Below are 16,644 nucleotides of genomic sequence, written 5' to 3' on the forward strand. Positions count from 1 at the left end.
AGTGCCTTTAATTGTTTCTTTGTTCTTATTTAGCAGGAAACCAATAATGAGATAAAAATGAGCCAAAATGTGACCAGCAAACTGTGACCATCACACAATATCTGAGCATAAACAAATGTGAAGGTCTCAGGAGTACTGATCTGCTCAGGTCCACAAAACATTTGACCAGTGCTCTTAGAAAAAAGAAAATCCACAATTTTAGAAATGTCTACTATTACACAATAAGAGCAGCCACGAGCCATGGAATTAAAGAACGGGTTTAATGAACGACAATAATCAGAGCCTAATGAAGTAACTGGTTGGGGTTCGAGGCCCTGACTGAATTGGTCTTCTGTCGGCTCCCTCAAGTCACATTTCATTTCTGTTTGGCTGCAATTTAAGGAAAGAAATGAAGCGATTTAGAGGAACGATGAAGAAATTCAGGGGAACAAATCTTAAAAAACAAGTCAATTCGAAGGAATGTAAAAGGAGTTAATTAGCAGTAAAAACTGGTCACCAATTAAGAAAAGGGTTAGAATGAAAACCTGCAGCTACTGCGGCCCTCCAGGACGAGAGTTGGAGACCACTGATGTACAGTATTTGACTCTGCTTTCCTACCAATTATATATCTATGTTAGGTAAGTGTGTATTGATTTATTTTTTTTATTTTTTCATGATTATTCTAATTTCCGTCGTGTGGTGGGTATCAGTGGATGTTTCTAACCTCTCATCCTCCTCCTAATTTAGCTTGCTTTTCTTTTCTCGTGGCTATTTCTTTGACATTTTGTAAACCATTTGGAGCTCCATTCTGTGCTATAGATATAAATGTTGTTGTAGTTGTATATTAGAAAAAAAAGCACATGACAGGGTGGCCCGGTAGAGACTCCAGCAGTGAGAGCTACTCCTCTGTAATCAATGTCATGTGACTTTTGTGTGGTGGGCTATGTCAGATTTGCCAACTGCAGTCGCAGATCTCCTCTCTGCGCCATGTCAAATTGTGCAACTGAAAACTGCAGTCCTTGCCTACTTTACCGACTGAACGTTGATTTTTCCAGCACCAGCCTTTTGTCGACAGCCAATAGCGAGCCAGTACCACAGGAAGTATTAACAGCTGCGGCGGGTTCAGGAACGATCTCGGCTCTTTGTTTCTTTTTTCATTCTGTTATGATATGTAAAACATGAGATATCAGACAGACGAGCAAATCTTCTTGTTTGTGAGATCCACGGGTCCTGAAAAGGTGAATAGGTGTAGTGTGTTTGGCTGCAGTCTTTGCCATTTTGTTTTTCTTTTTTCCCATTCTGTTTTAGTGCATAAAACACACGTCATCGGATAGACAAGTTTCTCTTCTGTTTGTGAGGGTCAGTGAGAAGTCAAGCAAAATGACACCTTATATTGGCCAAGTAATACGATTACAATATGGAAGCTTTCGAGACAACTTAGACCCCTTCTTCAGGCAACATGAGGTTCAAAACGCCTGCGTACACAGCCCAAACTGTTTTGAGGGTCCCAGGGGGGTGGGTGTGCCATGGCTGGATTTGTTTAAGGTCTCACTGGCAGAGGAAGAAAGGCCACCTGCCCATTACAAGCCTTCATTCAACCTTCCACATCCCACTTTTTTCCATACCAATCACTTACTAATTATAAATTAGAAGTTATAACAAAGTGTCTACGAGTGAAAAGAGAGAAGCTGAACAGTAAATGAACAATTAAAGAGATGAGTCAAAACACAATCAGCCACTTCCATATATTTTCACATAACGAGTCCCCAGGGAGGCCTGGCCTAATTATTGTGATAAAAGATGTGACGTGTTCAGTGCCTGGCTTTACTGCCATAGCTGAAATGTTGAGTCTGTCCTAACACAACCCCCCACCCCCACTCAGTGCCCAGCACCAGTCAAAAGTCAGGGACCACCCAGAAATGTTTAGATCTCTATGTCTCATATATACACGTCTACACATGGAAGTGTGTGTCTGTCTGTCTGTCCAGCCCGGAAGTGCGAGGCTACAGCTTGAAGCTGAAAGAAAGAGTCTCCGTCCCAAAGTGAAACCGCCAAGAAAAGAGAAACTCGCTTAGCCGCTAATACACCAGTGAGGCGAGCACATCAAAAAACAAGCAGGCACCACCACGAGTGGCAGCCATTCCAGCAGCTCTGTGTATGACTCTATCTATCTATCTATCTATCTATCTATCTATCTATCTATCTATCTATCTATCTATCTATCTATCTATCTATCTATCTATCTATCTATCTATCTACATTGGTAAAACAAAACAGCTGAGGAAAGAGAAACTCGCTTAGATGCTGATAGACAACGAAGGCGAGTACATCAGCAAAATGATACCTCCAAGGAAAGAGAAACTCACTTAGCTGCTGATAAACAGTGGAGATGAGCACATCGGCAAAACAAAACTGCAGAGAAAAGAGAAACTCGCTTAGCCGCTGAAAGACAACAGAGGCAAGCACATCGGCAAAACGAAATCTCCGAGGAGAGAGAAACTCGCTTAGCTGCTAATACACAAGTGAGGTGAGCACATCGGCAAAACAAAACTGCAGAGGAAAGAGAAACTCACTTTGCCGCTGATTGATAACGGAGACAAGCACATCGGCAAAACGAAACCTCCGAGGAAAGTGAAACTCGCTTAGCTGCCGATAAACAGCGGAGATGAGCACATCAGCAAAACGAAACTGCAGAGAAAAGAGAAACTCGCTTAGCTGGTGATAGACATTGGAGACAAGTACATCGGCAAAACGAAATATCTGAGGAGAGAGAAACTTGCTTAGCCACTGATAGACAACGGAGGCAAGCACATCGGCAAAATGAAATATCCGAGGAGAGAGAAACTCGCTTTGCCGCTAATACATAAGCAAAGTGATTGAGTGATCAAAGGTTTCTAGGACCGCGGGCATTTTACAGCACGGGCTTCCACAGCTATTATATATCTAAAGTCCAACGTCTGTCTGTCTGTTCGCTTTTACAAGAGAACTACTTAATGGATTTAGATCCGTTCTATAATTTGCTTGAACATTTCGGTTGATTTTGCGACTTCTCTCATCACACTAAGTATCATAGTTCACTAGCCATATTGATTTATTTGTGCGAATCCGAGAAACACGCAGCAGGCTGAGGTGAGGGGAGCAGGGTCATCCTCACTCACGCACCAACCTCAGGGTGTGTACCTTACCTCCTCTTAGCTAGCGAATGAGAGAGCTACTTAACGGATTTACTCTGGGCTGTTTTCCAGAATTTGCTCGAACATTCCGGTTGATTTTGCGGCTTCTCTCGTCGCACTAAGAATCATAGTTCGCTTGCAGGAGTGATATATTCATGCTAATCCGAGACAGAGGCTGCGGTCCGAGGGGATGGGGGCGGGGTTCTTTCTCATTCACTTGCCAGCCTCCCTTTGAGTCGCTCTACCACTCGTGACATGTTGGAGTGCACCTTGCCTCTGCTTAGCTAGTGATACCTGTTTGTTCAGCAGACATTATCATCTACAAATTGTTAAGGAGTGACGTTTGATGTTTTTGAGAGAGAGATCGGAGCTACGTGTGTTTTAGAGGGTAGGTGCTCATTGGTAGAGATATCACAGCCACGTGCTTTTCTCCCCATACGGGGGACACTCTCCCGTCAGAGCTGAACACGATCAGATACAATGACATCGTTTGACGTTGGAGTGTACCTACCTTTCGCTTGTCCAGCGATACCTTGCCAACTTTTTGCATTTTTACCAAAGAGATCACAGCTACATTCTTGCCCCGATAGCAAAAACAAAAATATTGTATATCAAGAGGCCCTCAGATACAAAAGCTATTAATATAAATTATTCTCAATACAAATTATTACATTTGTTTTTATTTTTAAAGTTTGTCCTGTTTCACTACTACGCGGGCGGAACCTCAGGGGACAGCTAGCTTATGATAAAAAATGGATACCTTTCTAATCAAGAAAACATGAAACTGATTTATAAACACAGCCAAGGCATTACTAGTGTTGCTAATGGCTATCATTGCTTGAAATGCCACATTTTTAAATTAATTTTGCACATATGGCCCCATTTTCAGCAGCCAGTGTCCTAACGGTCAACTCCCTCAGCTTATCCTTAATTAGTCCTTTTCCGTGCTAATTGGTTATTAGAGAAACCTTTGTGATTAAAGTAGCACCCTCTTATTCTGTTCATTTGAGTTTCCAAGGAGCTGACCTTCCTAAAGTTCACAAATGACCAAAGTGAAGCCGCTTTCACAAGAAAACATGTCAGCCTACTGTTACTGTGCAGAACGAAGGCTACTCCCTCCGTATGACAGACGGCCAAGAAACTGAAGATTCCATACCAAGGTGTCCACTACTGTCTTGAGTGAAGAGAACAAACCAGATGTGACCAGGACAGATAAAAAGAAGGGGACGGCCGAGACGGACAAACAGCACAAGAGAAGAAGGACATCAGAGTGTGGAGCGTGAGAAACAAATGCCTCATAGGGCCTCACTTGGCTGCTTCCTTAAATACTGTATACGCCAAATAATCGTGTTAAATTGTGAAATTATTTTCTATTATTTTATTGTCCTGATGCATTATAACATCTTTTACTCCCCTTTGGATTTCCCATCAGTGTCTGTAGTTTCAATTCATCACATTTCCAGAACTGTTGCCATTTCCGCTTGTCTCACGTTCTTCTTTATTAATTCACATTTTCATGACTTTATGGGTTTGGCCTCATGCAGAATTTTATTTTCCACTTTTTATTTATTTGTGCATTTTGACTTTCTCATTACATTTGTATTGGTCTAACTGCATGATGTTTTCCTGCTGCGCTTTTCTATTTAGTTTTGTATTCTAGTTGACACCATACTTGTTTGTGGTCACCAAGCCCGTTGCTGGTCTCGTCTCATTACTCTGCCTGTGTAGGAGGGCAGCACCCCCAGCTCACTGTCCAGGTTTGGGCATATTATGTTAAAAAAACAAAGACTTTAGCTAGTGAATCTCTTTCAGAGAGACACATCTTTGAGAGTTCCTTTTGACTGAGAGTTGGTTTAGCATTTTGGGCTTCGGTGTCACTGAAGACAATGTTTTTTGGCTTCTGACCTTTACTATTTTCAAGACAACGATCCTTTCTCTTATCTCCTGGTCCTGGTGTTTATTAATCCTGACTGCTGTCTGACTGGGGTAGGACACACATGTCTGACTGGCTCCTGCAAGGGGGTGTCAAATGATCACTCCAGGTCATAAGTACGCCATTAGTATTCTGGAAACTTCTCTTTTCTGATATGTGCAACCATGATAACTGTGGTACCCATTCTAGGAGAAAAACTAAATAGCCAGCAGAATGCAAGCTTTAGTTACTATCAGTGTATATAAAGTGCATGAGTATGTGTGTGCGTAAAAAATATATATATTGTGATGCCCAGGTGTGTACAGCCACCCTAACCCCGACACAGACAGGCAGGACTCGAGTTCAGCACAAAACACACACTTATATTTACAGCTGGAGAGCACTTTCCTCTGCTCCCCACAGAACAGCAAAGCACCAACACAGTCCCTTTGCCGCCCCTTCAGTCCTCCACACAGGCTTTGCCCTCTTCCTCCCAACTCTGGCTGATGACTTCTGATGACTGGCTCCCTTTTAAAGGGCACACGGGAGGACTGGAGGTGCCCAATGAGCTTCTTCCAGCAAAACCTCTGGGTGTGGCAGAAGTGCTGACAAATTAGTTCCCACATATGTCCATGCTCCCCCTGGTGGTGGCCACGGGCCCCGACAGGGTTGAGCTTCTATGCTTATGACCCGTGACCCTGCTGGAAATCAAGTGCACTGTGTCCTGTTTGTCTGGGGGAGAAACTGACCTATCTATCTATCTATCTATCTATCTATCTATCTATCTATCTATCTATCTATCTATCTATCTATCTATCTATCTATCTATCTATCTATCTATCTATCTATCTATTCATTATATAGTGCCTTTCATATCTATCTATCTATTCATTATATAGTGCCTTTCATATCTATCTATCTATCTATCTATCTATCTATCTATCTATCTATCTATCTATCTATCTATCTATCATATAGTGCCTTTCATATCTATCTACCTATTCATTATATAGTGCCTTTCATATCTATCTATCTATCTATGGTAAGTGGTATATCCAGGGGTTTTCTTTCCTTGTATCTGACACTTGTTGTCTCCACGACCCTCCTTTGGATAAGCAGGTTTAGTTACTGCTGTTTGTATACACAGTATACTGTGTGTTTCTGAGTGTGTCCACTATTTGTATACATACACATACACTTCTTTCCTTCAGTATTTGTAGGGAGAATGATAAATTCAATGTGTCCCGCACAGGACTAGTTTCTGCTGTATATTTAGAGTATATCCCTGTGGTCTATATAATTTAATTCAAAAAAGCATTGGGAGTGTTTCACAGTGAAGAGAATCATGGGAGGAAGTCACTGACCACGTGTCCATTTCAGTCCCTGGTGTGGAGGAGGTGCCATTTAAATACGTCACTTCTGACATCACTTCTCCATCTACGTCACAAACCCCTGCCCCTTTGGGTCCCCCAGGTATTCAAACATCGAGCTCACTGGTAGTTGGCATTCATTACCCAAACAGCTTCTACACACAAAGAGGACTAAGCACCCATCCAGAGAAGCTAACACCGTTATTGTGAGGATGGAATATAACGGCCATTTTCGTTCCAATTTTTGCCACTTGGACATTAAACAGGGAGCTCCTTTGGGATGCCAACACTTTATCTGTTTTATTCTTTAACAGTGGTTATCAGTGTTGAGTGAATCCGTCTGCATATGCAGCGAGGGTGTTTCTCAATCCTCCCCTCCTTTTAAAATGAAATGTGAGCTGCCAAAAGCGCCACACGCCCCTCGGGCGGTTTTAGAAGCTTTATCTGCAAAAAGTCGTTTCTGAAGACATCAGGGCCAGAGTAGCCAGCCTTACCTGTCATGAGTTACTTGCCTTAATTTCTGTCTAATGAATTTGGGTCTTATCCTAATTAAAATACAAAGGTCTAAAGATTTTAATTGCTTCTGGGCACAGCAAGACTAATACAAATTGAATTAGCGGCCCTCTTCTCTCTCTGCTGAGTTCTCAGGCCCCGCTTGGCATCCGGCAGCAGCTGCTGTGGCAGCTTTGAAGTCGGGTTAAATACTGATGCCCGATGGTCAAATGTGTCACGCTTTCAAAAACACATCCATAAAGACATTGATAGATGAATGGGAAGATAAAAAAGACACTTGAAGAGCCAAGGCCTGGTGCTGCTGAAGACCCATGTTCATTCATTCATCCCTTCAGTTTCCAAATCTGCTTATCCAATAGAGGATTATGGGAAGCTGGAGCCTATCACAGCAAGCATTGGGCACAAGGCAGGAACAATCCCAGGACAGGATGCCAGTCCATCACAGGGTGAACAGACACACACACACACACACCAGGAGCCAATCAAGTTAACCACATAAAGATGCCAAACTTATGGGTGATGACTCTGAACCCCAAAATGGAGCTAGGCCTTCTGTGCACACTCTCTGAGAAATCGGGAGGTGGTCGGTCGTCACTGACTTACAAACCCAAATGGCCAGTGGTGCCAAGTGCTGCCAGGGTCTCTATAAAGTGACATGTGTGCTGCCTTCTTTGAGATTCAGTCAGCCAAGCAATTGAAACTGAAATGCAGGTTGACCTCTCAGGTCAAAGACCAGACAAGAGAGCAGCACCCAGTCAGCAAAAGAATAAGACAACTGGTTTCAAAAAACACGGGTAAGCCAATACATCTGTTAAAAATGAATTTGCCTTATTTTGGAAAGCCACTAAAAACTATTACTTGGGATAAATGGATAATTGAAAAAGTTAAGGCATTTGAAAACCATGAGCATACATTTGAGGTAATAATCATAATAACAAATCAGAACTGGTGTGGCAGAACTGCCCCAGCATCCTGGGTTCAAACCTGTATGAAATTTCCACGATTGTTGGCTTTTTTCTGGGTACTCCAGTAATCCACTCACATCTCTATGGACGTCTTCAGGCTCCTGTGTGTGTGTGTGTGTGTGGTAGTGTGAGTGTGTGCTCCATTATGGACTCAAACTCCATCCATGGCTGTTTCCGACTTTGTTGCTGAGATTAGCTCCAGTTCTGTGTGACCCTGATGCTGAAGTTACCATTAATCCCAAACTTAAAATCCTTAATACAAAACAAAAATATTAGCCCTCAATTCCTTAAGAACCATAAACTGTCCGTATCCACAATCTTGGACAAATGTTGTCTGCCACCTTTATGTGGTCACACTGATGATGTAAAATTACATGAGTGTCATCCAAAGTGCAGAGCAGCATCAGGAGTGTTGTATTCCAGACAGGGTTCTTCACCAGGCTAGGGTTCAAATGTTGTTTTTATGTCTTTCTGTTCAATTTTAATTCCTTCATTTGTGTAAACAGTGTTGGTCATTTAGTTTCTGTGTACCTACATATCTTCTTTTATGTTCTGTGTGTTTTATGGGTGGTCTTTGAGATACGGGACCACCCACCCATTACCATTAAGGGATTCCCCTCATCCCTGCAAAGGCTGAGAAAGCCCATAGTCCCTTGTGGTTCATTGAATGCTCTGTTTCTTGTGATCTTTACATATTTACTTCAACATTATGTGTCTTTTTTGGGTGGTCCTTATGAGATGGGGCCACCCACCCATCACCATTAAGGGACTACCCTCATCCCTGTAAAGGTTGAAAAAGCCCACAGTCCCTTAAGATTCATTGAATACTCTGTTTTCCCTGATCTTTATGTATCTTCTTATATGTTGTGTGTGTTTTGTGGGTGGTCCTCGGGAGGCGGGGCCACCTTCCCATCACCGTAAAGGGACTGCCCTCATCCCTGTAAAGGAGGAGAAAAGCCCACAGTCCCAAGCGGTTCTTTGAATGTTTTGCTTCTTGTGGTCTTTACATATCTTCTTTTACGTTCTGTGTGTTTTGTAGGTAGTCCTCAAGAGATGGGGCCACCTACCAATCACCATCAAACAACTGCCCTCATCTCTATAAAGGCTGAGAAAGCCCATAGTCCCTTGCGGTTCATTGAATACTCTGTTTCTCATGATCACTGTGCTTGTTGTGAATTTACAGGATTTTTGCCCAGTTTTGCTCAGTTTTTTGACTTCTCTTGGACTGTGTTTGCTTTCGTGATTGCCTCTTTTGAAGGCATTGCATTCTATGCCTTTTGTCTTGTGCTCCTCGGAGCTTATTTTTGTCCTACAGAACATTTTAGTATAAATAAACTATCTTATTCTGCCTCGCAGCGAGAAGACCATGGGTTTGTGTTCCAGGTTATCTCTGTGTGGTAGTGCTTTGAGTAGTGAGAAAAAGCACACTATATATATATATATATATATATATATATATATATATATATATATATTTGAGGAAGTATTATTATTTATAAAGATACCACTTTTCATTTCTAGCTGGCGGTTGAAGGTATTCCTCCCACTTGAGAGCATTTTTGTGATTCTCTTGGGATTTTTGCACTTAGGAACTGTCACACACGTGCGAGTAGAAGGCAGTTAAAGGACCTGAGTAATAATAATTCCACGCCAGACCAGGGGTGGTGGGGTGCACTGACTGTATCTCTCAGTTCCTTACAGACCTTTCTCGGTAAATCCCGCCCGCTTCTGGTGCCTCTGATGACATCACTTTCCAGTTGTTTAATTTGTGCCGATGATGATGTCACTTCCAATTTTGGTGCCATCGATGCCATTACTTCTGGTTTTGGTGCCGATGACGTAATTTCCTGCACTGGCTAATAAAGACACAATCTTTGATATCATACCCTCAGTTCGGTTTTGAATTCAGATGTGTGAACCCTACTTTGCAGCCTTGGAACAATATACGGATGGCTGCCCCAAACCTTCATGGCGTCTTTGACTTGTTTTTGTGACAACTCTCTAGTTTACAACAAAGAGAACATAAAGCCTAAACTCCAACAATCGCGGCCTCTCCAATCCACTTGTCGATCTCACAATCCCTTTTGGCATCATTCATGAACATGATGTCGAGATACTTGCACTCCACCATGAAGGCCCATCCACTCTTTTCCGAGAGGAATCCATGAGCTCAGATTTGGAGGTGCTGATCGTCAAATCGGCCACTTCATTCTCGGCAAAGTTCACAATCAGATGAGGCAAAGGGGACATCATCATCTGCATAAATGCTACACCTGTTCTAAAAAGACGTACAGTAGATCCAGCAACGTTCTTTTGGTTTAAGGGTGAATCACATACTTGAGGACACCAGCAGAAATTAAGGAGAAATGAATTTAAAATTGAAGAAAGGAAGAACTTCTTTATGCAATGAGTTGTGGGTCTCTGGAACAAACTACCGGGTCATGGAGTTAAGCAGAAATCTGGAAAACCTTTAAGAAGAATCTGGATGAGATGCTGGGCCAGCTTATCTATTAGCTAAAGAAATGAGCCTGATGGACTGAGTGGTCTCCTCTCGTTTGTCAAATTTAATATGTTCTGAAGACGCCTAGAGTAACCGTTAAAAGTTTGAAGGTTCATAAGTCTACCAAACACAAAACATTCAACTGGCATGGTGTCCATGACAGGACACCAACTATAAAGCTGAATTGGTTGATGGTTGAATTGTTCAGGGAGAATATGCAGTTCTACAAATCATGCAAAAACATGAAAACATCACCTCAGTGACCTGGTGTGGTGGACAGAGCATCGAGATTTGCGGTTGCTTTAGAAGTCTGAACAGCTGGCCATCATTGAGTGGAAAATGAATGAGCAAGTTTCTCAAGGTATCCTACAGGATAATGTCAGGGTGGAGGTCTTCCAGCTTACGCTCAGTAGGTGTTGGGAGATACAGCTGAACAAGGACCCTAACTGTCAAAGTGAATCTACTACAAAATAGCTTCCTAAAAAGAACTTCTGCCTTTTGCAGTGTCCCAGTCACAGCCCAGACCTTAACACAATGGAGATGCTGCAGAATGACCTCAAGAGAGCCATTCACACCAGACACCCTAAGAATATGGCTCAGCTCAAGCAGTTCTCTAAGAAAGAATCGTCCAGAATTTCTTCTGAATGTTGTGCATGTCTGATCTGTAGCTACCAGAAGCTCTTCTTAGAGGTCATTGTTGCCAAAGAAGGTACTACCAGATATGAAATCCAAGGGTTCACTTACTTTGCTGTGGTCCAGCAGAGCCCAGACTTCAACCCAACAGAGATTATGCAGCCGTTCACACCAGATATCCCAAAAATATGGCTGGGCTCAAGCAGTCCAGTAAGGAAGGATGGCCCAGAATTCCTCCTGAACGTTGTGCAGGTCTGATCTGCAGCTACCAGAAGCTTTTCTTAGATGGAAATTGCTGTCAAAGAAAGTTCAACCAGATCTTAAATCCAAGGGGTCACTTACTTTGCAGGGTCCCAGTCAGAGCCCAGACATTAAACCAATGGAGATGGTGTGGAAGGACCTCCAAAGAACCATTCACACCAGACACCCTAAGAATATGGCTGACCTGAAGCAGTTCTCTAAGGAAGAATGCTCCAAAATGTCTTCTGAAGGTTGTGCAGGTCTGATCTGCAGCTACCAGAAGCTCTTCTTAGAGGTCATTGTTACCAAAGAAGGTTGAACCAGATCTCAAATCCATCGGTTCACTTACTTTGCGGTGGCTCAGTCAGAGTCCAGATGTTAAACGAATGGAGATGCTGTGGAAGAACATCCATTCACACCAGACATCCTAAAAATATGGCTGAGCTCAAGCAGTCTTGTAAGGAATGATGGCCCAGAATTCCTCCTGAACTTTGTGCAGGTCTGATCTGCAGCTACCAGAAGCTCTCGTTAGAGTCAATGCTGCCAACGGTGGTCTATCCAGATCTTAAATCTCAGGGTTTACTTACTTTTTCCACAGCACACTGTGGATGCTTGATGAGTATGATCAATAAAAACATGAAAGATTATAAATATTGGTGTGTTCTTCACGTTAGCCCATTGTGTTTGCCCATAGTTGTGACTTAAGATGAACATTAGATCACATTTTCTAACCAAATAACAATAAAGAAAAGGTCCTTCCAAGGGACTTTTTCTTGCCACTATGTCACTATGATAGAAACACTCAAATGGTGCTGATCTCAAGCTGATATACTGTCCCTTTGTCATGTGAGTTGGGCAGCAGACATCAAATCCACAATTTTTCACCTCAGGTTTGTAGAAGGCATCACCCCGGGAACTTGAACCCTGGACCTTGGGGGGTGGGGGTCAAGGGGAAAAAAACAAGCATCTTAACTTGACGATCTACAGGAGTGGTCCTCTCGGCTGATAGGCGACTATCGCTCGGCTCCTTTTATTTCCACTTAGTTATTATTAGAATTTTTGATTTTTCTGTTGGTTGATTGCCAGTTTACAAACATGGATGTGTTTTTTTTCCAGTTAGTTTTCAATTATCTGGCTCCCTATTTTTTTTTTATTATTTTGTGGATAAGGCTATGTCACATATAAATGGCCTCAGTTGAAGTGCCTGGGGCAGGCCTACCAGTAAAGTATATTTATTCATCAAAGAAATTAAAGGCTTTCAATTATTACGAGGATTCAGAACGCGCCACTGGTTTCCACTTTGTCAAGTTTATCTCCCGTCTTCAACGAGGCCGGAATTTGCAGCGAGCACTTTGTCAAGCAAATGCATCCAGTGTGGATAAATGCACTTTGCGGGCCTCGTTATCACACGCATAGGGGTTGGGGAGGAGAGGGTGGCTCGCACGGAAGTGAGTGAGTGTCGCCTTAAGCTCGGCTCGTGTCGATGACGGCAGCAAGGTCAAATGTCTCCTTGTCCTTGAAAGTTTGAAAAAAAGAAAGAAAAAAAAACATCGGCAATTCAACTCCAACCTTGCCAGAATCACACAAAGAGTTTGTTATCCTCTTGAATAATTTAGGACGTTTTGATCACCGAGTCACGTTTCTTTGATCGCAGCGCGTCCCCGAGATGAGATGCAATCAGCCAGTGGAAAAGACTCGACTCTGCGGCCGGAGGGTAAGGACTCAGGATCAGCTTCAGAGCGGGCATAGAAAACAAAATGCCACAGCTTTGTTCGCTTTGCAACTTTTAATCTCCTCGGCACGTGGCAGCTGCAATGCAGTGTTGGCTGAAGTGTGGAAAAAATGGCTCATGCTGCTAAAGAGGACCCCGAAGAAGGGGAGAAGGACACAGAATAAATTATGCCAGGCTGAGCATGGCAAGAAGGGTCTAACTGCAGCCCGCAATACCTATGACACTAATGCCTGCAATGTCAGCCACGAAACACCCATTGAGTCAGACAACCCTGCAAAAACACAACCCTAATCTTAACCACCATGTAACGGGGCCCTAATGTTAACCACAGTCTAAAGCGATGGGTGATATGTGACTGACGTTGGGGGCATTTTGTGATGTTGGGGCATTACATGACTGACCTCATAGGTACTGGGGTCTGCAATTACACTCTTGAGCATGGCGCCAATCAGGGCGTTACAGGCCTCCCTTTAGAACAGGGGTTCTTAACTTGAGGTCCGTGGACTCCTATGGGGGGTTTCAGGAGGGGTCTGTGAGGGTCAGATAAAAATGAACACTTATATTTAATATACAGCCCGGTACTGTTGATTTTTCTTGTGTGAACTTTCTCAAGCACTACACCTCATGACATTATTTTTCTCGCAAGTATTGATCTCCCCTAAGCCTAATTGCGTGAGTTACATACTCGTGACAGAAATAACGGGCAAGAAAAATATAAAAATGTCACACAAGAAAAATGTCAGTCGATAAATAAAGTACACTATATTCATTGCATGCAAAGATGCATTTATGTGAATATTTCCGGTCCATAGCTTTCATCAGATTCTTAAAAGGGTCCGTGACTCAAAAAAGTTTAAAAATCACTGGTTTAGAAGGATATTTTGCTCTTGATTAAGTTAACTTGCTAATAAATGTTAACATTACGAATGTCGTGAGAATTAGCAAGATTACATTAACTTGCTTAGCAGAGGCTTTGATCCAAAGCAACTTACAAGAGAGGTCAGCATTATCGAGTCTGTGGGACAGTTTGGGGACAAGATGACAAAATTGATCATTACAAGTGGAGAGCTCAGAACAAAACGCAAGCGAGTTACAATTCCTTGGCTACGGTTAGATAGAAATTCACCAGACAGGACAGGCCTCAAGCATTTCCTAATCACATTGAAAGAGTCAGAAAGTCTGAATGGAAGTGGGCAGCCTGTTGTACCAGCAGAGAGTTTGGATTGAGATCTAATGTGTCACCAGATGTCCACTTGTCATAGGAGATGTCACAAGTGTCTCCATATCTGTCGGTGCTGACCCATTGACTACTATGTAAAGCAAGCATCAACGATTCTCCAGGGAGCCAGTGTGGTGATCTGATCACGAGGAGTAACATGTGCCCACCTTGGTTGGTTGAACACCAGAGGTGCTGCAGCATTTTGAATCATCATCATGCCAGTAGAAAGCTGATGGTAGTCCAGCAAAGCCTGGACCAAGTTAGACAATTGAGATCAGGCATTGGACCATGAGCCACGTGGGGGGCATTTCAGTTAAATGACAAGGTTAGGTGCACATAATCCGCCAGACTAGCTATGGCACACAAGAGGTGGTCACCCTGGCAAACACTGATGCCCTCAGAGAGCTTCACAGTGCAGTTAACACTACAATGGACATTAGTAAAATGACATTATTAAATTATTATTATTAAATTTATAAATTAATCTTATAAATTATTATTATAAAAAGACATTATTACAGTGCCATTGGACACTACTGCTGCCCAGTGTTCCTTGTCAAGCCACATTTGAAAAGCCCACAGTAACTCACAGATCAAACCCATTTCTAAATGAAGGGGGGCCATCACCCTAATCCAAACCTGAAGCCCCTCACCGGCCTTCACCATCCCCTCAAAACGCCTCCACTTCAGCAGATGAGCCGACTGTGCCGCTCTCAATAATCAGATCCTGCTGGCCGCTGCAAATTGACCTGAAACTAATTTCTGCACAATATCTCCGAGGAACAAAAAAGTGCTAACAACGGGGGGATACAAATGGCTTTAAAATGGGCAAGTGTAGAAACATAATTAAATGTGCTGATAGCATCGTCCTTCTATTCACTGGGATTTAAGCTTCCTCTCCGCAATAAAGTATTCGCTCCATCTATTAAAGCGCTCCAGCAATCAGGCTCGCGTACGGGCGACGTACGGCAATCTGAAATCATTGTCCGCCCCAACATAATAATGTCTTTTTTGTCTTTCATCCATTTTTCTAGATGGCAATGACACAATAAAACATAAATGCTGACCGGCAAAATGCAGCGCAGCTCATCACCAGCCATCCTACAGAGTGAAACGATAGGAGGTGGGCTCCGTGGCAGCGCTTCTGATGCCAGCCTGCTGGGCGAATGTCACTTTGATCTCAGAAAAAATGAAGTGGGTGGGGCCAGGAGAGCCAGCTTGGGTCACTTACAGCTGATTCAGGGCACTAGAAGTTAGGGTATTAGACCAGGAACTACAAGGACACCAGCTCAAACTGGCATATAGAATTGATGTGTGGCCCTCAGCAAGTCACTTAACTTATTCGTGATCTGACTGTAAAAAAATGAAAGTCACCATAGATAGACAGGAAGTAAAAAATGGACGTCACCTTAGATAGTGAGGAAGTACAAAATGGAAGTTATTGTAGATAGACTGGAAGTAAATAATGGAAGTCACCTTAAATAGTCAGGTAGTAAAAAATGGACGTCACCTTGGACAGTGAGGCAGTACAAAATGGAAGTCACTGTAGATAGCAATGCACACAATAATAACACATATTTTAGACCCACTGTCATACCCCTTAAAATGGGAATCAACTCCAAATCTACACTCTGAACATCTTGCATTTCAGGACCAAGCAGACCAGGCTGGGAAACTGAGACATGTACAAAAATATTGTGCATAAACATCAGTTTGCAAGTGCCAGGTTAAAGGTTTTATGTGTTGGGGGACTGGGCAATTGAAACCACCCATCCATGCATTACCTCTTCGTCCTCTTCATCTTTTCCCATTTTTATGCAGAACTAGCTGTCCCCTGTGGCCCTTGTAAGAGTTAAATTTGAACCCTGGTCCAATGTGCACCTGGCATGTGCCCGTTTCATATCCTTCTGAGCGTATGCTTAAAAGCTGATGCTGTTATTTTATTATTCACTATGATAAATGTATTTCTTGTTATCTATACTAATAAAAGGAAAAGCCCTCACTCACTCACTCACTCACTCACTCATCACTAATTCTCCAACTTCCCGTGTAGGTAGAAGGCTGAAATTTGGCAGGCTCGTTCCTTACAGCTTACTTACAAAAGTTAAGCAGGTTTCATTTCGAAATTCTATGCATAACGATCATAACTGAATCCTACTTACGTACATATATACGGCCATAGCCTGCAGCTCGGTCGCTGTGTAAGGCGGAGTTGCGTCCCCCATCACCACGCCTCCCACGTAATTGACTGCCTGCCTATATTGCGTTCCCCATACCCACGCCTCTCACGTAATTGACTGCCTGCCTATATTGCGTTCCCCATACCCACGCCTCTCACGTAATTGACTGCCTGCCCATATAAGGCCGACCATCAGCAGCAATCCAATAGACACGCTGCCGTACTCCTG

The 16,644-nt window shown here is 42.9% G+C and overlaps 1 protein-coding gene across 14 annotated transcripts in view; it reads right to left on the reverse strand.

The window, feature by feature from the left end:
* Positions 1–16,644, reverse strand: part of rbfox1 (RNA binding fox-1 homolog 1) — a 2,577,027-nt gene that overhangs the window by 1,164,225 nt on the left and 1,396,158 nt on the right. Inside the window, exon 1 of one of the 14 annotated variants that reach the window (XM_039775124.1) lies at positions 2,553–2,639. The exons of the other annotated variants lie outside the window; for them this stretch is intronic. Coding sequence (XP_039631058.1) covers positions 2,553–2,585 — 33 coding nt within the window. The 5' untranslated portion in view covers positions 2,586–2,639. Of the gene's footprint in view, positions 1–2,552; positions 2,640–16,644 lie in introns of those variants that run through there. 14 annotated transcript variants of the gene reach the window in all.

The sequence above is a fragment of the Polypterus senegalus genome, chromosome 13, assembly GCF_016835505.1.
Source record: "Polypterus senegalus isolate Bchr_013 chromosome 13, ASM1683550v1, whole genome shotgun sequence".
Taxonomy (NCBI): domain Eukaryota; kingdom Metazoa; phylum Chordata; class Cladistia; order Polypteriformes; family Polypteridae; genus Polypterus; species Polypterus senegalus.